Below are 22226 nucleotides of genomic sequence, written 5' to 3'. Positions count from 1 at the left end.
ACTGTCGTCCTGTTCAGTCATCTTAACTGTCGCCTTATTCAGTCATCTTAACTGTCGTCTTATTCAGTCATCTTAACTGTCGTCTTATTCAGTCATCTTAACTGTCGTCCTGTTCAGTCATCTTAACTGTCATCTTATTCAGTCATCTTAACTGTCGTCTTATTCAGTCATCTTAACTGTCGCCTTATTCAGTCATCTTAACTGTCGTCTTATTCAGTCATCTTAACTGTCGTCCTGTTCCGTCATCTTGACTGTCATCTTATTCAGTCATCTTATCTGTCGTCTTGTTCAGTCATCTTAACTGTCGTCTTGTTCACTCATCTTAACTGTCTTCTTGTTCACTCATCTTAACTGTCATCTTATTCAGTCATCTTATCTGTCGTCTTGTTCAGTCATCTTAACTGTCGTCCTGTTCACTCATCTTAACTGTCTTCTTGTTCAGTCATCTTAACTGTCGTCTTGTTCAGTCATCTTAACTGTCGTCTTGTTCAGTCATCTTAACCGTCATCCTGTTCAGTCATCTTAACTGTCGTCTTGTTCAGTCATCTTAACCGTCGTCCTGTTCAGTCATCTTAACCGTCGTCCTGTTCAGTCATCTTAACCGTCGTCCTGTTCAGTCATCTTAACCGTCGTCCTGTTCAGTCATCTTAACCGTCGACTTGTTCAGTCATCTTAACCGTCGTCCTGTTCAGTCCTCTTAACTGTCGTCCTGTTCAGTCATCTTAACCGTCGTCCTGGTCCTTTTCAGTCATCTTAACTGTCCTTCAGTTCAGTTCAGTCTACTTAACTGTCCTTCAGTTCAGTTAGGTCTACTTAACTGTCGTCCTGTTCAGTCATCTTAACTGTCCTTCAGTTCAGTTTAGTCTACTTAAATGTCGTCCTGTTCAGTCATCTTAACTGTCGCCTTATTCAGTCATCTTAACTGTCGTCTTATTCAGTCATCTTAACTGTCGTCTTATTCAGTCATCTAAACTGTCGTCTTGTTCAGTCATCTTAACTGTCGTCTTATTCAGTCATCTTAACTGTCGTCTTGTTCAGTCATCTTAACTGTCGTCCTGTTCAGTCATCTTAAATGTCGTCTTATTCAGTCATCTTAACTGTCGTCTTATTCAGTCATCTTAACTGTCGTCCTGTTCAGTCATCTTAACTGTCATCTTATTCAGTCATCTTAACTGTCGTCTTGTTCAGTCATCTTACTGTGCGTTCACACCGCCGCCGGCGAGAGCGTTAAAGTGGCTGGAAGTCATTCATTGTCAATGAGAGCCGGCGGCGAGCTCCGGCGAGAGCGGCGCGGCGCGGCGCGCCTTGGACGGTGAGAGCGGCGAGGAGAGTTGAAGTCAGGTCAACTTTATGGTAATAAGCAATGACGCGGTTCTGCGGCAAACGGCGGCAACCAATCGGAATATAGAAGTGCTCCGTTTGAGAGGAGTCCAGAGAACGCAGTCCTGTAAACTTTGGTTCCGACCACATTAGTTCCCGAGCAAAATAGAGGAGGTTGATCATTTGAATTTGATAAGAAGGCGCGCTACACTGTTTATAGGCAATATTTTCGCGCTAGTACGCTTTTTTTTCAGCGGGAATGCAAATTATAATAGCACTTAACCATGAACACAAAAGCCACACCACACAAATCGCTTTTAATTTGTTTATTTCATTAGCAAACATGTCACTATAATTGTTAAGTTTTTTCCATCGATCAATTTTCTGCAAAAATAACGATCGACATGATTGATGCTTTGTGGCCCCTTTAAATACAGTTGTAAAAATGACCAAGCGTTCGATCTACGTCAGAGCATCAGAGCGTCCACGAATCTTTCCACGGCGTCGCTGGCAGGGCGGCGAGAGCGAATTTTCCGGCTCTCGCCGGCGGCGGTGTGAACGTACAGTTAACTGTCGTCCTGTTCAGTCATCTTAACTGTCGCCTTATTCAGTCATCTTAACTGTCGTCTTATACAGTCATCTTAACTGTCGTCCTGTTCAGTCATCTTAACTGTCGCCTTATTCAGTCATCTTAACTGTCGTCTTATTCAGTCATCTTAACTGTAGTCTTATTCAGTCATCTTAACTGTCGTCCTGTTCAGTCATCTTAACTGTCATCTTATTCAGTCATCTTAACTGTCGTCTTGTTCAGTCATCTTAACTGTCGTCCTGTTCAGTCATCTTAACTGTCGTCTTGTTCAGTCATCTTAACCGTCGTCCTGTTCAGTCATCTTAACTGTCGCCTTGTTCAGTCATCTTAACCGTCGTCCTGTTCAGTCATCTTAACTGTCGTCCTGGTCCTTTTCAGTCATCTTAACTGTCCTTCAGTTCAGTTCAGTCTACTTAACTGTCCTTCAGTTCAGTTAGGTCTACCTAACTGTCGTCCTGTTCAGTCATCTTAACTGTCCTTCAGTTCAGTTCAGTCTACTTAAATGTCGTCCTGTTCAGTCATCTTAACTGTCGTCTTGTTCAGTCATCTTAACCGTCGTCCTGTTCAGTCATCTTAACTGCCGTCCTGTTCAGTCATCTTAACTGTCGTCCTGGTCCTTTTCAGTCATCTTAACTGTCCTTCAGTTCAGTCTACTTAACTGTCCTTCAGTTCAGTTTGGTCTACTTAACTGTCGTCCTGTTCAGTCATCTTAACTGTCCTTCAGTTCAGTTCAGTCTACTTAAATGTCGTCCTGTTCAGTCATCTTAACTGTCGCCTTATTCAGTCATCTTAACTGTCGTCTTATTCAGTCATCTTAACTGTCGTCTTATTCAGTCATCTGAACTGTCGTCTTGTTCAGTCATCTTAACTGTCGTCTTATTCAGTCATCTTAACTGTCGTCTTGTTCAGTCATCTTAACTGTCGTCCTGTTCAGTCATCTTAACTGTCGTCTTATTCAGTCATCTTAACTGTCGTCTTATTCAGTCATCTAAACTGTCGTCCTGTTCAGTCATCTTAACTGTCGTCCTGTTCAGTCATCTTAACTGTCGTCTTATTCAGTCATCTTAACTGTCGTCTTATTCAGTCATCTAAACTGTCGTCTTGTTCAGTCATCTTAACTGTCGTCCTGTTCAGTCATCTTAACTGTTGTCTTATTCAGTCATCTTAACTGTCGTCTTGTTCAGTCATCTTAACTTTCGTCCTGTTCAGTCATCTTAACTGTCGTCTTATTCAGTCATCTAAACTGTCGTCTTGTTCAGTCATCTTAACTGTCGTCCTGTTCAGTCATCTTAACTGTTGTCTTATTCAGTCATCTTAACTGTCGTCTTGTTCAGTCATCTTAACTTTCGTCCTGTTCAGTCATCTTAACTGTTGTCTTATTCAGTCATCTTAACTGTCGTCTTGTTCAGTCATCTTAACCGTCGTCCTGTTCAGTCATCTTAACTCTCGTCCTGTTCAGTCATCTTAACTGTCGTCATGCTCTGTTCATCCTTACTATCGTTAATGTAATGTGCTTAACTTAAGCAATATTTTAATAAGGTAATCTAATATTTTTCTCACTAACAAATTACTGAAAAAGTAGGGTCGTTTTAAATAAAGAAGCGGCGCGCCTCACGCAAGCAGGGCTTATGGTCCGAGAATGGACACTGCTCTAGTGATATAAAAGACACACACACACACACACACACACACACACACTTTTAACTTAAGCAATATTTTTAATAAGGTAGTCTTATAATATTTTTCTCACTGACAAAGTAGGGTAGATTTAAATAAATAAAATCGAAATTTAAATAAATAAAAACGAAATTTAAATAAATAAAACGAAATTTAAATAAAATAAAATGAAATTTAAATAAAAATGAAATTTAAATAAATATAAACAAAATTTAAATAAATAAAACAAAATTTAAATAAATTAAAAATAAAAACGAAATTTAATTAAAAACGAAATTTAAATAAATATAAACGAAATTTAAATAAATAAAAACGAAATTTAAATAAATAAAAACAAAATTTAAATATAGAAAAGCTAAATTTAATTAAAGAAAAACTAAATTTAAATAAAGGATAAAGAAAAAAGAAAAATAAATGAACGAACTGTAATAGCCTAAATAAAGAACACAATAGTAATAACAATTTCAATAATTTAGATTGATAATAACGGGTAAAAAGGATAATACATTTTGTTTCTATTATTATATTTTCCACTATTTTATAGTGTAAAAGTGTTCCTGCAACGGGAATATTCTCTGGCTAGAGCGCAGAACAGCGGAGTTTGTATGGACAGAAGTGCCTGAGCTTGTATTTTGGGTTAAGGTGCGCTGCTTTGTCATTGTGGAAAATAGAATAATAGAAACAAAATCTATTATCCTTTTTACCCGTTATTATCAATCTAAATTAATGAAATTGTTATTGTTATTGCTACCGTGTTCCTTATTTAGGCTATTACAGTTTGTTCATTTATTTTTCGTTTTTCTTTATTTAAATTTCATTTTTCTTTAATTAAATTTCGTTTTTCTATATTTAAATTTCATTTTTTATTTATTTGAGTCCCTGATCTTATTCAGAGTCTAATGTTTTGATTATATTGGACTATAGCAGAAACCATTTTATTTTAAAACAAGAGAGCAGTGTTGTTTATCAAATAATATAAAGGATTTTTAAAACATTTAGTGCATTAAACTTTTTCCTCCACATTATTACTTAGACATCAAGAATCAGCGTGTGACTCTCAACAATGGTGACAATCATTGAAATGCTTTATGCTGCAGTGCATGCTGGGTACCACCAATCAAAACTCACCCATATCTCCCAGCATGCATTGTGGCATTATTAAATTATGCAGTTGGATTTTTTGTAGCTTGTGAGTTGATCTGAAAATCAGGATATTTTGTTTGATTGACACCACTGTTGATTGATTGTACGGCCATGCATTTCACCTTTTTGTTTGGTTTATTCCAGCCAAAATTCAACGACTGCCCAACGTTGGAGCTCGACGTCAAGCAAACATTGGATTTAGACGTCAACCCGACTTTCATTTTCAACCAAAATCCAACGTCTGACCAACGTTGTAGTCTATATCCTGTGCCTGCTGGGGACCTACCCCTAACCCCGCCCCTAAACCTACGCGTCACTGGGGTTGAGACCAATCAGGGATGACTTCCCTAATAAATATTCATGAGTCTTCCCCTACCATCCTGCAAAAAAAAATTCGCTGCCTGCTTGGTCATCAGACCAATCAGGGATGACTTCCCTAATGAATATTCATGGGTCTTCCCCTACCACCCTGCAAAAAAAAAAAAAATCGCCTCCAGGAGCAGGATTGCATGCTTTACTGCTTTACTGTTACATGTTGATATAACATGATACTCAGCCCTGCTTCTCAATATCCATCCTAAACAGTATGTGAGATTAAAATCGGACTAAAAAAGATCCGTTTGGCTATTAACTTTTAAATGCATAAATTGAATATGAGGAGAGTCTCGTCATGAAAGACCAGTGACTGTAGATTAACGAGCTTCTGCATTTCTCTTTGTTACAGTAGGAAATTAAATGAAATGTGGAGGATTTTGACAGTTACAAGATCGTCAGCAGAGGTGGGAAATCCAGGGGCCAATGAGTAGAAGACCTGCCAAATGTTTATTCCACCCATAAACTCAGTCAGCTGATTTCACTAATTAGTTCTATCTCCTGTCTGAATTAGCAAATCCAGGTGATTGGAACAAAATACTGAGGAGGACTTTTACTTTCTGAACCTGGACTTTACACCTCTGCATAGCAATGCCACATGTCAGCCAAGAGCGAAGAAATAAACCAAAACTGGACTTTATCGTAGCCAAAAAATCATTGTATATTAAATATGGAGTAATTTCAGCCACAACCTCAGATGAAATCCAAGAGAAAAGAAGACATTAAATCTGTGAAGATCTCAGCAGAGGAGGATTAAACAACTCCACAAAGAGCATTACAAGCTTCACTTATTACTAACCAGACTGACTTTATTTCTGTCAGACGTCTAGAAAAGTTTTATTGAGAAATAACAGAGGTTTAACTCTAATGCGTTTCATTTCACCATAACAGTGATTAGTGTTTCCATTAGTTGGGCTCTTAACTCTTTTGAAATCCATTGTCTATTTTGGCTGCTGTGACAGTGTGTTTATCAAACACATTTGCAGCAGCAAAGAAAGCTAAAGTGAAATGAGACCAGGTGATCATGGTTAGCCATTGATGGTTTTATAATCATCATGAAACAGACTGATTCACAAAGGTATTTTAATCTAACAATTATGTTGTTCCACTAATATATTCACATCACAAAATCTCTGTGTTACTGCATGAGATCTAGCAATCATTTTAAATCTTTTAACAAACATGAAATAAAAAGTTGGTCTAGGCTGACACACACAGATATCACCTATCAGCGTATGAATCTCAACAATGGTGACCATCACAAATATTTAGATAAACAGAATAATTCAGAAAATCACTGAAAAGCTACTAATTCACAACAAAAACAACAGCAAAAAATAAAAAGCTAATATTTAGAATCAAACAAAATAATAGGACATTTCAGCTTTTTTATTCATGTTGCAATGCATGCTGGGAGTTTTGTACTATGCTGGTACCCAGCATGCATTGCAGCAAAGTACTTTTGATTGTCGAGATTCATACGCTGAATGTTGATGTCTGTGTGTGTCATATTAAACTAATTTTTAAACTAATATAACATTAACTAATGTTATTTTATTGCTGGGTCTCATGCTGCAGTAATACTGGGTTTGTGTTGTGAAAAATTATTAATTTGACAACATAATTGTTAGATTAAAATACCTAAGTGAATCAGGTTATTTCATGACGTTATAAAGCCATCAACAGGAAACCATCATCATCTGACCTCGTTTCACTTTTGCTTTTTTTTGCTGCTGCAAATGTGTTTGACAAACACACTGGCACAACGGACAAAGAAGACAGCAGATATAATAAGAGTTAAGAGCCCAACTAATGGGAATACTAATCACTGATAGTGTGACTTCAAATGAAACGCATTAGAGTTAAACCTCTGTTAATTCTCAATAAAACTTCTTTAATAAAAATAAAGTCAGTCTGGTTAGTAATAAGTGAAGCTGGTAATGCTGTTTGTGGAGTTGTTTTATCCTCCTCTGCCAAGATCTTCACAGATTTAATGTCTTCTTTTCTCTTAGATTTCATCTGAGGTTGTGGCTGAAATTACTCCATATTTAATATACACAGATTTTTTGGCTACAATAAGGTCCAGTTCTGGTTTATTTCTTTGCTCTTGGCTGACATGTGGCATTGCTATGCAGAGGTGTAAAGTCCAGGTTCAGAGAGTAAAAGTCCTCCTCAGTATTTTGTTCCAATCACCTGGATTTGCTAATTCAGACAGGAGATAGAACTAATTAGAGAAATCAGATGACTGAGTTTATGGGTGGAATAAACATATGGCAGAACTTCTACTCATTGGCCCCTGGATTTACCACCTCTGATTGTCAGTTTACTGTGGCAGGATGAGACATGAGAACAACCCTTAAAGAAGAAATTGTATGACGTGATAGTTTGTCTCAAAGCTAGTCTACTTTTTGCAACACACTCAAAAGTATCTACTTTTTCTTAACAAAAAGAGTACATACTTTTAGGGCGTAGTATAAGTAGGCGAATTGAAACGCAGCATCAGTAGTTGCAAGTTACTTTTGATTTGATGTGGATACCTGCTGTCTCCAATCATCATGTCCTTAATAATCATTATTAAATTATATTTGATCCATCTAGCATCAAGACTGAGTTTGGAACAAAGGAGTCCTCAAATGTGCTGTTGTTCAGTGACGGCTATGCGTTATCAACTGACATTTTATCTCTGACCATGGCCTGTAAGATGGATCTCTACAGGTTTCCCTATGACAGCCAAATCTGCAATATAACATTTCAGTCTACATCATATTCAGGTACATCTGAAACACATAATTCAGTTTTGACAAACAAACACAATATTTTTTATTCGTCTAAAATACTTGACTTCAATATAAAATAATAAAATGTTAATGTCTGTTCCCACAGTTGATGAGATTAGAATTGATGTAATAAAAGATAAACGTTTTAGAGAACGCCAGTCGAATAAGACCTTTGATGGAGAGTGGGAGCTTCGAAGTGTAAACTACATTAAAGATACCGTCGTTACATGGAAGGAAATGGATCTTCTGATATTTCAGGTACAGAGCACAGGGTATGGATGTAAGCCAATAGTAAATATATAAATAAAATTATAAAAACAAAAAATTAAGAACAATAGTTGATGGAATTTGTTGAAAATATGTTCCAAAATTAAACTATTACACACAGCAAAATCTCCAGTGTTAAATTAACACTGAGAGTGTTGAATTACATCAACTCTGAGGAGAGTGTTAAATGAACACTGAAGCAGTGTTAAAGTTAATGAGATAATTAAGTGAATAATTGAGTGATGATTGAGCATTATTGAAGACACCTGATGTTAATAAGCAGAATCACTGAAGGAGAAAACCATAATTTTTAAGTCAGCATTATGGTGATCAGTGTTTGGTTTAGTTGGGCTCTTGACCCTTAAATCATTAACTTTAGATTTTGTTTGGCTGCTGTATGTGAGTTATAACAGCCAGATGAACAAATAGAAAAGTTGATCTGATGGTGTTGGTTGTGTTTTAACATAATCATTAATTGACCTGAATCGCTGAACTCATCAAGAGCATAAATTCTGAGTTAAATTTACCTTATGGATTTTAGCAGCACGGTCATTTTAGAACATACCAATTTTAGCCTTTTCAATGAAATCCAAAATATCAAATAAAAAAAAAATTCCAAAAAAATATTTTATGTAGGTACACACACACATCAAGATTTAGCGTATGAATGTCGGCAATGGTGACAAACAGATCACCTCTGAACATAAAATCATTATTAATTCATGCAGCAATGCATGATGGGAGCCATGAATGAGTTTTGATTGGTGGCACCCAGAATGCACTGCAACATGCTTTATAATTGTCACCATTGTTGAGATTCACAGACTAATTATTGATGTCTGTGTGTATTGGAAAAATTGTATCAGAGAAACTTTTAAGAAATAATTTTGATTACATTATAAACTTAAAAATATCACGCTGTACAAGTGTACTGCTGCTATAATTAAAAAAGTAAACCTAACTCAGATATAAGGCCCTATATGAGTGTAGTGATTCAGTTAAAACATATTGTGTAATAATGATCATGTTAAAACAACCAACACCATCAGAACACCTTTTCTATTTGTTCATCTGGCTGTTATAACTGAAGTACAACAGCCAAACAAAATCTAAAGTTAATGAATTAACGGTCAAGAGCCAACTAAAGCAAACACTGATCTCCACTGATCTTAAAAATTACGGGTTTCTCCTTCAGAGTTTCTGCTTGTTAATATCAGGTGTCTTCAATAATGCTCAATCATCACTTAATTATCTCATTAACTTTAACACTGCTTCAGTGTTCGTTTAACACTCTGCTCAGAGTTTATATAATTCACACTTTTAAGTGTTAATTTAACACTGGGGAATTTGCTGTTCATTTTCATTTTAACCCATAAAAAGGCAGGGGCCTTAAGTACCTTATTATTGTTTTAATTGCCATTTTCCAATATATTAGGACGCAAATGTCACTATTTTTTAAATAATTTTTTGTTTAATGTAATTTTACACCAAAGTGTGTGTAAAGTAGACAATATTGCATCTTGTTGTTTTATTGTTTCATTTTCAAAGTCAGCATATAAATTCTAAGTAGGTGGTGCTCAAGAAAGTAGGCTATACTTTAACCAGACATGTTGGCCTTTGTAAAACTCTGCACTAGACAGCATACGTGATACATTGAATGAAAGAGAGCCAAACCATAAGTATGTATAATGTGCTGAACTGGCTTATTCATGCCACAAATGTTATATTGTTGCTAGGGTGCTCTAAATGGTTGCTAGAGTGTGGCTAGGAAGTTTCTTGGGCAAGACCTAAAGCCTGACAGCTGGAGTCAAACGAGTCCTCTTGAGAGGGCAGGGTGCTCTAAATGGTTTTTAGGTCCACACCAGTTGCCAAGGTAATATATAAAGACTACTTGCCAATCTGACAAAATAGCCCAATTCCTCTCTCTATGTTGTGATCCAATGATATTCCTCTTAAAGGGATAGTTCACCCAAAAATGAAAATTCTGTCAGTATTTACTCTCCCTCATGTTGTTCCAACCCCGTAAGACCTTCGTTCATCTTCGGAACACGAATTAAGATATTTTTGATTAAATCTGAGAGCTGGATCACACCTCCATAGGCTTCTTCAAGGATTGAAACTTGCCAGCCCCGAAAAGTTATTAAAGTCCCTGTAAAGTCAAAATTAAGTATGTGTTCTGAGTTTGTCATATCACAGAAAAATGTGTTATTAGCCACCCAGCCAAATTTTAATGATAAAAAAAGCCGGCAAGTACATAAGATAAGCTATTAAAATCTTGAAAAAATTAGCAGTAGTCTCTGCTCTCAAACGCTGGGTCCGCTGGCTGCGCTGAAACCACGCCCACTCGCGGTAAAGCTGCCGTTGCCACACTCAACTGTCACCGCTACAGCTGGAATGGATGCTCCTAGCAACTTATTAGGTTAATTAACGTTATAACATAAGCACACAAACTTACACTCCTTGGTGGGCACGAACCGCCGATGATGGCACCAGTTGTCGGCGCGACGGGAGGATGAAGGCCGAGGCGGGAGATAGTCGGTTCGGCCCCATTCACCAGTAACAGCGGATTATCAGTGAATCCCAGTTGTCTCCGACGAAATTTTATAAAACTATCCCGTGTAAAATAATCACTACAGAGGCGGGTTTTGGAGGTGATCCTCAGCTCTCCATCAAGGTGGCTCTTCACAAAATTAATCCACCTCTTCTTGATGTGATCGTTTTTAGGAAATTTAAATAAGGACACCGATCTGTTTTGTACATGATCGCATCCAGGTAGTATGCATTTCCGTGACGAAGACATAACTAGCGAACTGTAGGCTGTAGTAACTAATAATAGTACTGACAGTAACTCACGACTGAGCGCCAAACCGATGTGAATGTGCTCTATTTATATTGTTAGTGGAGCGGCCAGCCTCAGTGGCTCTAGTGCGTCATCAAGTAGGGGGGTGTCCAGGAGCTCAGGGGCTCCAGTGCGTCATCGAGCCCCGTTTTTAGACCCGCCCAAAAAATCTGGAAAATAGCAATGGTGAAAAACTGTTTAACGGTCTAACTCTTCAATTCAGTACTTCACAGTTCCCAAGAAGTACAAAACAAAACAACAAATCACAAAACAACAAATTATAGACACAATGGCAAGTCTAAAAACAAATACAGAAAACACAACGGGAAGTCATACAAAATAAAATATTGGTATATTTTGCAAAGGGAATTCTGATTGGACGAGATATTTATCCATCAAGATACACAGAAAGTACAGCAGGGTGCTAGAAAGTCGATTTGTGTAAATATTACAGCTATAATTTAATGGGTTAATTTAGTGCGATTAATAATTACAGAAATATTCCCCATCAATCATTGAGCCACCCAATTCATTAACCCTTTAAGCCTTGAAGTCATTTCTGTTATAATTTTACACATCTTTCTTATTTGACATGTAATAACTCAGAAACCAAATAAGCTAGGAAGAACATTTTTCGGTGAAGTTCCCCTACATGTGAGCTGCATCTGGATCAAATTTTGTGGTGACTCTAATAAATATTATAGTGTTTTTTAACCATAACCAAAAACGAAAAACACTATAATATATAGTCAATATATAATTGTAATATATATAGCGTGAGGTTAAAGCTGTGTGTGTGTGTGTGTGTGTGTGTGTGTGTGTGTGTGTGTGTGTGTGTGTGTGTGTGTGTGTGTGTGTGTGTGTGTGTGTGTGTGTGTGTGTTCGTGTGTGTGAGAGAGAGAGAGAGTTTTAAGGTTAAAGGTTAAAGCTATGTGTGTGTGTGAGAGGTTGAAGGTTAAAGTGAGAACATCTACGGGGCAAAGTGTAGCGCTTTGTGGACCCACCTATAGGCACACATTACTTGCTCTTTAAAGGTCCCCTTCTTCACGATTCCATTTTTCAAACTCTAGTTAGTGTGTAATGTTGCTGTTAGAGCATAAATAATACCTGTAAAATTATAAAGCTCAAAGTTCAATGCCTAGCGAGATATTTTATTTATCAGAAGTCCCCTCTCAAAGCCTACAGCGAACGTCCGGTTTGGACTACATCCCTCTACTTCCTTTTTTAATGACCTAATTAGAACAGTTTTTTGACCAATCTCCGCCCACAGGAATACACAAAAAAGGGGGCGTGGTCTTGTTGAGCTCACACAGAGAAGAGGAAGAGTATAGTTTGTAGAGTGTGTTTGTCGCCATGTCGTCGAGACACTGTTATTTTCATGCCGGAGTCAATTCACCTTTGTTTGGCCTTCCCAGGGATGCTGTGCTTAGAGATCAATTGTTACAATTTATGTTTAACTCGGTTCCTGAAAAATATAATCCTCATTTAATACTATGTACAGCACATTTTGCCGAGGACAGCTTCCTCATTTTCAATCAGTTTAATGCCGGATTTAATGCCGGATACGCACAAAGATTGTTCTTGAAAGAGGGAGCAGTTCCCTCTTTGTCTGGAGAAGGCGTTGTTTATGGACCACAACCGGTAAGTGTATTTTATTATTTAAGTTGGTGCGTTTAACCGTTTCTGTAACTGATTACACAAAGTGCAACGCTGTTTAGCTTTGTTAACTAGATGGGAATTGAAACTAATCCAACAAACCTTTTAAATAAGTGTAGTAATTCAATCAGACACCATCGATTGTTGGTGTTTGTAATGATCAGTTTCAATTATTTGTTGATTATATCTAATGTTTACTGTTTAATCACGATCGTTTAGCTGCAGCAACGCGAATCATTGTTCTATGTTTATGTAACGTTACTTGCTGTAGTAAAGTGTAGTGATCTTTTTCTTTGTAGAAAAGTTAGAAGCTCAGACCAGGAGACGGTGGAAGTTTTCCAAGCAGAAGTTCTTTATTGCTTGTCGGTAGCTGCAGTCATTCCAACATCGTCTGACTTCTTGAGTCAAACATTGTAATATATATACATTATAATAGGGAGGGATTACATTGTGATGGTGGAAACTCGTATACCAGTTTAGGAACCTGTATTAAAAGAGAGAGGGAGAAACTTATTCAAACCCTGAGACTCCAGAACAGGAGTGACAGGATTCTCTCTCTTGCTAAGACAAAAGCTTGCGAGAGTCTCCAAGAGTTTCATTAACATGTTTCATTTAACTTACAATAGAAAGAAAACCCGTCTGACAGCTGTATATAGAGACACAGAATAAGACAGGAGTTTCGTGCTCCACAGCTGAATGCTAAATTCAAGTTACAGAACTTTCTCAGTTTATATATGAAACTGAATTAAACATTTGACAAAGTTGTATTCCTTCAAAAGCCATGTTTGTTTATTCATTGCAAAGCTATTATTATGTACGAAATTGTAACTGTGCTAAACACAGTAACAAACACTGTATATCCAGTGATATTACTAATCAAAACTCGTGCACACATGTAACTAAGGTAGGAATAAACAATGGACTTATTTTAAAAATTCAACAACACCATCGTTAATTCGACGGAAAAAAACATATACCACAAGCTTTTATAACAGTTTGTAACATTTAACATTACATTTTAACCAATTAAAAGTATGACAACTACTAAATAAACAGCTTACCACTGTGAAACATCCTGTAAAAGTAGTGTTTGAACAGGTTCTAAGCAATTCTCTTCATCTATGTTCTCCGGGTCTGACTCAGGCTCAAATTGATATGGTAATATGTTTGACATTTTTACAATAAAGGTCAGCGCATGCATCTCCAATTTATGGTAAGAGGCGTGACCTTTCTGGGCAACGTGCGATAAGCTGCTGTCGAATCACAACACAGGAACCGCTGGCACAATCAGAACTCGTTAATGGTCCCTTTCTTCATGTTTTTTTGAAGCTTTGATTGTGTTTACAGTGAGCAATATAACATGTGTTCATGTTTCGCGTGTAAAAACACAGTATTTTTCACACAATTTACTTATCTGTATACCGCTGTTTTCACTGTCCAAAAAACGGGCCGGTGACTTCCTTGTTCTATGAAGTCCCTCCTTCAGAAATACTTAAATAAAATAAAAAAATACTGTGCCATTGACTTCAGACCAGGTTTCAGTTGGTCAATGGCACAGTCTATTTCAGTTCCTCAAAATAGCGACGGTCCAACAATGCACCTGAACACACACCTGGTTCTCAGACCAGCAGTCCATGGGTGAACAGATGAGCACAAATGCATTTGCTATTTAAACAACGGGACGTGAAAATGAAAACTGCGTCGGGCTGAAACTAAAACACACCTGGCGCCGCATTGCTCCGAGTTTATGAAAGGGCCCATTGTGTTGATCAAGGAAGCAATTTTGAAAATATACACAACAAATCCTGCATTTAAGTTTACAACTCTCACTGTGTACAATACTCTTACAATACAATACTTGACACTGTGTACTCTTCTCTGTTACCTCTGCACAAAGTTTGCCTCTCCAGTGTGGAAACCACATATTTGTTTAATTCTAACCAAGATTGAATTAATTTTTTTTTTTACTTTTTCACCATTAAAATGAAAACAATTTTATTTTATATTTATTTAGGGATGATATATTACCAGACTAATTCAATTCTTACTAGTAACAAATATGATTAGAGTGCTGTCTAATTCAATTATTACTGGTGATAAGGTAAGATAAGACTATACTGTTTTTTCTGTTATACTGCCCACCCTTATTTAATTTATTTATTCACCTAATGTTATTTACATAGCCAACATCAAATCCATTGTGATGGTAGTTACTCTCTCTCTCTCTCTCTCTCTCTCTCTCTCTCTCTCTCTCTATGACAGATCAACATAAAAAGGAGACCTCAACTGTATATAATAAGCATTATAGTACCAGTATCTTTCTTCCTCGCGATGGATGTGGCCTCCTACCTCATTATCACAAAAAGAGCAGACAAGTTGAGCTTTAAAGTGACTTTACTGCTGTCTATTTCTGTGTTGCTGCTGATTCTTAGTAGCACACTGCCCTCTATGGCTGACGGTATCCCTCTGATTGGTGAGTCTAACTTTGACCTGATTATTTAATATCATATCGCTTATTTTTTGAAACACAAATTAAATCACAACAATCAAAAAATATTAATTAACTTAGAGTATTCTCTTTAGAAGTTGAGAATTTAAGGATTTAAAGCAGAACCGTCAATGCTTCTAGTGCTTCACGATTAATAATATCTCAATATCAAGCCTATGCGATTATATGATGTAAAATGCTGCGATTTTATGAAATAGATAAATGCATGTGTGGACATGACAGTGCTTTCATATGTATAACTGTACACCCAATGCGTTTCACAATCATATCGGGAGCTCTCCTCAACCACCACCAGTGTGCAGCAACAGTACAACAGTGTCAGTGCGCTCACCACATACCAGCTATAGGTGGAGAGAGGAGAGAGAGTGATAGAGACAATTCAATGGATGGGTATTATTAGGAGGCCATGATTGGAAAGGGCCAATGGAGGGAATGTGGTTAGGACACCGGGGTTACACCCCTGCTCTTTACGATAAGTGCCATGAGATTTTTAATGACCACAGAGAGTCAGGACCTCGGTTTTACATCTCATCTGAAGGACGGTGCTCTATATAGTATAGTAGTATAGTGTCCTGATCACTACACTGGGGCATTAGACCCACACGGACCACTGGGTGAGCGCCAGTTTAGTTGTTGCTGCTAGTTTGAGTTGAGAAATACACATTTCAGCATTATAACTAATCTGTGTGTGCATTTTCCTTGAGAAACAAGCAAGTTGACTCATTAAACCATTTGTTTATTATATTGCAATCACAATATTGACCTCAATAATTGCAATATGACATTTTCCCCAAATCGTGCAGCCCTAATGCTTCTCATATCAAATCAAAGTGATGCCTCTTGGCACAGATGACCTGTCCAGCAGAGGGAAACACAACAAAAGATTAATCCTGACTCCCTGTTCTTATTTCATTATTAGTTAACTGAGATCATCTGTGCCTGGCCTGTTAGTGTGTATACAGTTATGGAAAGAAAATATATTTACATTTATGATCAATATGTTAAATCAGGGGTCTCCAAACTCGGTCCTGGAGGGCCACAGCTCTGCAGAGTTTAGATCCAACCCTGATAAACTCTCCTGGCTTTAGCTTTCTAGTAATCCTGAAGACACTGATTAGCTCGTTCAGGTGTGTTTGATTAGAGTCCCAGATGGCAAGCAACAGTCGATACAATGGTAAATCAGTGTTAGGCCCTGTTTATACGAGAACGATTCTGGATGAAAACGTAAAAATATTTTATCAGATGTGCCTTTCGTTTACACGGAGACAGCTTTTTTTTCGGGCTTAAAAACGCAAAAAAGTGAAACCACCCTCTAGAGTGGAAATCTTAAAAACACTCCACCGTCGCGTTCCCGTCTAAAGGGCATTGAATCAAACAACAACAATGATCGTCTTAAATCAACTGAAAATAAAAAAAGACAATAAATCTCTCAAGATCTCAGCAGAAGTTCTTAGTGAGAATTAACAGAGGTTTAGATGTTGATGTTTTATTTAAAATAGTTGGTCACCATTATGGTGATCAATGTTTCATTTAGTTGTGCAGTTTGAGATTTGACCGACATTGTGAGTTTATGATCTTCGTAACAGTGTTTACTGAAATATATAATATGTTAACAATTAATCTGTCTCTCTTCATGACAGATCAAGATAAAAAGGAGACATCAACTGTATGTCATAATCATTTTAGTACCAGTGTCTTACTTCCTCGCGCTGGATGTGGCCTCCTACTTCATTATCACAAAAAGAGAAGACAAGTTGAGCTTTAAAGTGAAAGCTAGAAAGAAAGATGTTCAGGTTATATAATTATATCAGGGTTGGAGCTAAACTCTGCAGGACAGTGGCTCTCCATTACGGAGTTTGGAGACCTCTGTGTTATAAGGGTTAAAAAATACACACTATTATTTCTAGGCACACACAGACATCAACAGTCACACACACAACACACACAGTCAGTGTATGAATCTCAACAATGGTGACAAAAAGAATATTCAATTAGGAAAAGGAAATTACTAAGACAATTCAGATCATAATTTATTCATACCGCAATGCATGATGGGACCTATGAATGAGTTTTGATTGGTGGCACCCAGAATGCACTGCAACTTGCTTTATTATTGTCACCATTGTTGAGATAGACAGGCTGATTATTGATGTCAGTGTGTCTCAATACAATACTTTTCAAAAATAATTTGATCAGAACTGTTTTTAAGAAATACTATGGATTATGTTGAATATGTTGGTTGTTGATTGCTATAGAAACAAAGGGCTGCTTTAATCAACAAAGTTATCTAAAAGAGTTTTTTGATTTTGTTAAAATTATAATTATGTCAAAACCTAACTAACACTAACTGATCGGCTTTTCTATTTGTTTATCTAGCAGTTATAACTCAGGTACAACAGCTAACAACTAAATCTAATGTTAATAGTTTAAGGGTCACGAGCCCAAATAAAGCAAACACCGAAATAGCTCTTCTCCTTTGGTGATTCTGCTTGTTAACATCAGGTGTCTTCAATAATGCTCATTCATCACTTAATAAATCACTTAATTAGCTCATTAACTTTAACCATCTTGAATGTTAATTTAACACACGTATATTTTAACACTTTAACAATCGTGAGTCTGGATTCAAATAAACTCCCAGGAGAGTTAATTTAACACTGGAGTTTTTGCTGTATATCTTGATGCCTTCACAGGGATTTACTGCCTTGCGATTTTCTGTCTCATTGGCATCGGCATTGTGGAGACTATCTTTGTGAATTATCTGAAGGCTAAAGGAGCTGAGAAGAAATCATTGAAAATAACATCTACTGATAGTGGATCAGATGGTAAGAGTCGACACCGCATCTGATTATGAGTAACATTTTCTTGTATTTTATACTTTTACTTCACAAATTAAGGTTTATTAGTGAAATTAAGTTTTAGATTTGTTTGCTCTGTCACTTTGGTACATATACGAAGAAAAGCAAATAAAATTAATCTTTGAGTAAATTAGTCTCCATGAAAAACAAATGAACTTGTTCCAGAATCCCTGTGACCTTAAAATAGTACAAACAGTTTGGATAATGGGTGGATGGATGGAAATAGCACATGTAAAACCATGTAATTCCGTATGAAACAAGCCACCCCAAAACCACACGTGAAGTTCATTTGTTTTTCTATAATGGAGTATCAAAAAGATTCCACAACAAAAAGTTGTACACATATGAGATTATTCAGACAAAACAGTTTATCCAGAGCCGTGCTTTGCTTTCTTCCTCTCACAGATGATGTAAGCGACCTGCAGAACCCTCCAGCCTCAGTTAGAGATCAGAATGAAGAGCAGTCTTTTATCCCCGACCTTCTGAAGCAGATCCTCGCTGCGCGTCGAGAAAAGAAATGTCTGTCCTTGATCATTGCATCAAGATTAATAGATAAGATCTTCTTGGTTCTTTACACAATCACTTTTATTGTGTTTCTGTCTGTGCTTTTGACGCTTTGGATTACATAGTGATGTCTTATACTTGAGATATCACATAATACTAACTTTTTATTCAGAGTTTATACAGTTTACAGATTTTATCACAAAAGAATACATTGGCAAAACACAAAGATGCAGACAAAAAACGCACTCGGTGATAGACTCACACACAGCAGAGAATTTACAGAGGTTTAGATACCGGTGTTTTATAGAAAATGTTCGGTCACCATTATGTTGATCAGTGTGTATTTCAGTTGGTAGTTTGACGACTTTTTATTTGACTTTGTAATCTTTGTAACAGTCTTTGTAATCTTTGTAACAGTCTTTATGTAATTTGTTGCAAAAAAAAGCCTTAACTAATTGTATTGCTGATCATTAGCAGTTATTTGTTATCAACAGATTATTTTCACCAGCAATATGTTTGTGCCACAGATCTTAATTGATTTTTTTCAACCATAGGGGGAAAAAATCTGTATATGACATCAATAATCAGCCTGTGAATCTCAACAATGGTGACAATAATAAAGCATGTTGCAGTGCATTCTGGGTACCACCAATCAAAACTCATTCATTGTTCCCATTATGCATTGATGTATGAATAAAATATGTTCTGAATTGTCTTAATTTACTTTTCCTAATTGAATATTCTTTTTGTCACCATTGTTGAGATTCATTAACTGAATGTTATTGTCTGTATGAGCCTTAAATATATATATATATTTTTTAAATCAGAACTACTTTTCAGAATTTCTTTGGTTTATGTTTAAAATGCTAGATCTTATGCTCTAAACAATAATTTAAGTAAGAGATTAGTGCTTCAGTTTAAATAATGATTATATTACAACATGACCAACAGCAGCAGATCACCTTTACTCTATTTATCTGGCTGTTATAACTCAATTATAACTGTCAAAATAATTTCTGAAGTTTAAAACTTTAAGGGTCAACTGCCCAACTAAAGCAAACACTGATCCTTAATGGTGACTTAAAATCGTGATTTTTCTCCCTCAGTGATTCTGCTGGTTAAACATCAGGTGTCTTCAATAATGCTCAGTCATCACTCAATTAATCACTTAATTATCTCATTAACTTTAACACTGAAGCAGTGTTATGCAATCCTGTGTAGAGGATATTCAAGTTATTTGAATGGGACAAGTTCCTGAGCGAATAGTGGGAATCTTTGTTATTGGTTTTCGGTAATCAACTTATTTTGACTTCTGCTAAACATGTTCCATTAGTTGAAATCGCCATTAATAAAAATTCGTTGTCAGTTTCTGGAAAATTACCTTTAATTATGATATGGCCTCAATATGGGAAGCGCAATATTTTGACAGTTAGATTCCAATCAATGGGTGTTAGACAAGGTAATTCAGTAATTAGATTAGGAAGGATAATAAGATATTGGGCTGAAGGTGAAACACTAATGATTTGAGGAACATGAGTGGGTAATTTGCTCATGCTCTACAATTTTTAGTCTATCTCTTAATGGATCTGCAGTTTGGGAAGTAGTTTCTTTAGATCAAGCATGGCATGATCATGGGTGCATGGCAGGTATCAGAAACACATTGGTGAATTTTACATGATTAAATAATTGAAAATATGATATTCGGAGGAAAGTTGTGTCCAATTCCTCCTGATCCATTTTGTGTTGAGATAGTCTATCCTCTTTAATTGGGTGGAATTCATGTTCCACATGTGCAATAGTTGCAGTTAGATCCAAAGTGGTGGAATAATGATTTGGTGGAGGAGAGGAATTATGAACTCTTTGAAATGGTTAAGAGAGTTAAAGGAAGTATTAAGGCAGCTCAAGAGGATGGAATTCACGTAATGGGTCATGTAATCGTAGCGAATGGAGTAGCTAAATTGATGTCCAAGAGGAAATTAGCACGAAATTTCGGATAAATTCCGGAATTTATCATGGTCGGAATGTATAGTTTTGACTATGGTAGGAGTTTTTTTGTCTCTGACTGTTAGTAATAAAACTCATTATATGTGTTACTAGAAAGAAAAGTACCAAACCTGTCAAATTGGTTATTACTGACCAAATGGATAGAACAGAGAATGGGATACACAGAGTGAAATGGGAGATTTTACACATGCTACATTACTTACAAAACACAACCTCACAAACATTTAACACCTGCTTACCGATTTTCAACCCCAAGGGATAGGATCCTTTAACATCAACATTTATTTCAGGTTGTTATTTTGGCCAGGAACTGAAGGAGTTAAGAACTTAATGAGTTCAGGCACTGGCAGAATCATTATTAGTTTTTCTTTTCTTAGATGATTGGGGTTTATTTTAAATGCTTACACATAGATGTTAAATGACTCATAGTGTGGGAACATAACATGGGTTGAGGTTCTTTGTTCTTTGTTTTGTTTTCTTTGTTTTTGTTCTCGTTTCTGTTTCTATTCTTCTGTCCTTTATGTTTATTTCTTGGTCTGCTTGTCCTTTCCCTCACTATCGCTTCATTAGCTGGCCACTGGTGGAGTGACATGTGGAACTGACTGTCGTAGTTTCAGAGGAGGGACTGAAGACTAAAATTTAATTATTTAATATTTTTTTTACTATTATTATTACTCTTTATTAATATTCATAATCAGTAGTATTATGTATCTGTATTATTACATTTTATTTATATTCACAATCATTTTTAATCCTTGGGATTGTGGGGAGATGTGGGGGAGAGAGACTTTGGGTGATTTTGAGTGTGTGCAGGAAGAGATAGAGACTGAAATGTATATGCAGTGTTGTCCACCGAACATAGTATATACATTCCTATGTTAATGGGAACCACTTGTTTCTCTGGAAATGTATGTGTTTCTATGGTAATGCAGTTTTTTTTAGTCAGCATATAAAAACTGAAAACTCTTTGTCCACGGCAGGGACACTGAAAGGCTGAAATGAAGACCTTTGTTTGTTCCACTGTCACTCCCTCCTATGTCCTATATAAAATGGTAAAATAAATACGAGAGATCTCTTAATAACTGGTGTCTGTTTTCATGAAATTAAACTACAGGGGAAAAAGCAAGATTTTTGAATCTACAAGAGGAATCTCCCCCAAAAAAAGGTGATTTCCCAGCGGACACCTTGACATCAATTTAACATCAATATGACAACAAACATTATGTCAAAATGACGTCACAAAATAGGTCAAAAATGAAAGTCATATTGACGTCAAAGTGTCAATGTCAATTTGATGACAAGATTTTGACCTCTGCTGATGTGATTATTGAAGACACCTGATGTTAACAAGCAGAATCAACAAAGGAGAAAATGCAATTTTTAAGCCAGCATTTTGGTGAACAGTGTTTGCTTTAGTTGGGCTCTTGACCCCTATACTTTTAATATTTCATTGTATTTTGGCTGATGTAAATATCACTGCCAGATGAACATTGAGAAAAGGTGATCAGGTGACACCTAATCATCACTTGACCTAAATCACTCAAGTCAAATAGAGTGTCTTCACCTTGTTTATTACAGGAACACTGTGATTCTACAGCAAACAATTATCAGCATTTTCAATGCAATCCAAAACATTTCTTAAAAGCTGTTCTGATCGGAAGACTTCAAAACATTTTTTTATTTAGACACACTGACATCAATAATTAGCCTG

The 22226-nt window shown here is 36.5% G+C and overlaps 1 protein-coding gene across 2 annotated transcripts in view; it reads left to right on the top strand.

Moving 5' to 3' along the window:
- The window catches only part of LOC143738619 (5-hydroxytryptamine receptor 3C-like), a 69336-nt gene extending 50554 nt beyond the window's left edge, over positions 1-18782 (top strand). For both annotated transcript variants that reach the window (XM_077230638.1, XM_077230635.1), the window contains exon 5: positions 18413-18782. In XM_077230638.1, coding sequence (XP_077086753.1) covers positions 18413-18636 — 224 coding nt within the window. In that variant the 3' untranslated portion in view covers positions 18637-18782. The remainder of the gene's footprint in view (positions 1-18412) is intronic.
- The last annotated feature ends 3444 nt before the right edge of the window (positions 18783-22226 follow it).

Source organism: Siphateles boraxobius, unplaced genomic scaffold (assembly GCF_051911475.1).
Source record: "Siphateles boraxobius isolate OS27281-9 unplaced genomic scaffold, OSU_SipBor_1 15, whole genome shotgun sequence".
Taxonomy (NCBI): domain Eukaryota; kingdom Metazoa; phylum Chordata; class Actinopteri; order Cypriniformes; family Leuciscidae; genus Siphateles; species Siphateles boraxobius.
This window is presented reverse-complemented; position numbering and strand designations above follow the sequence as displayed.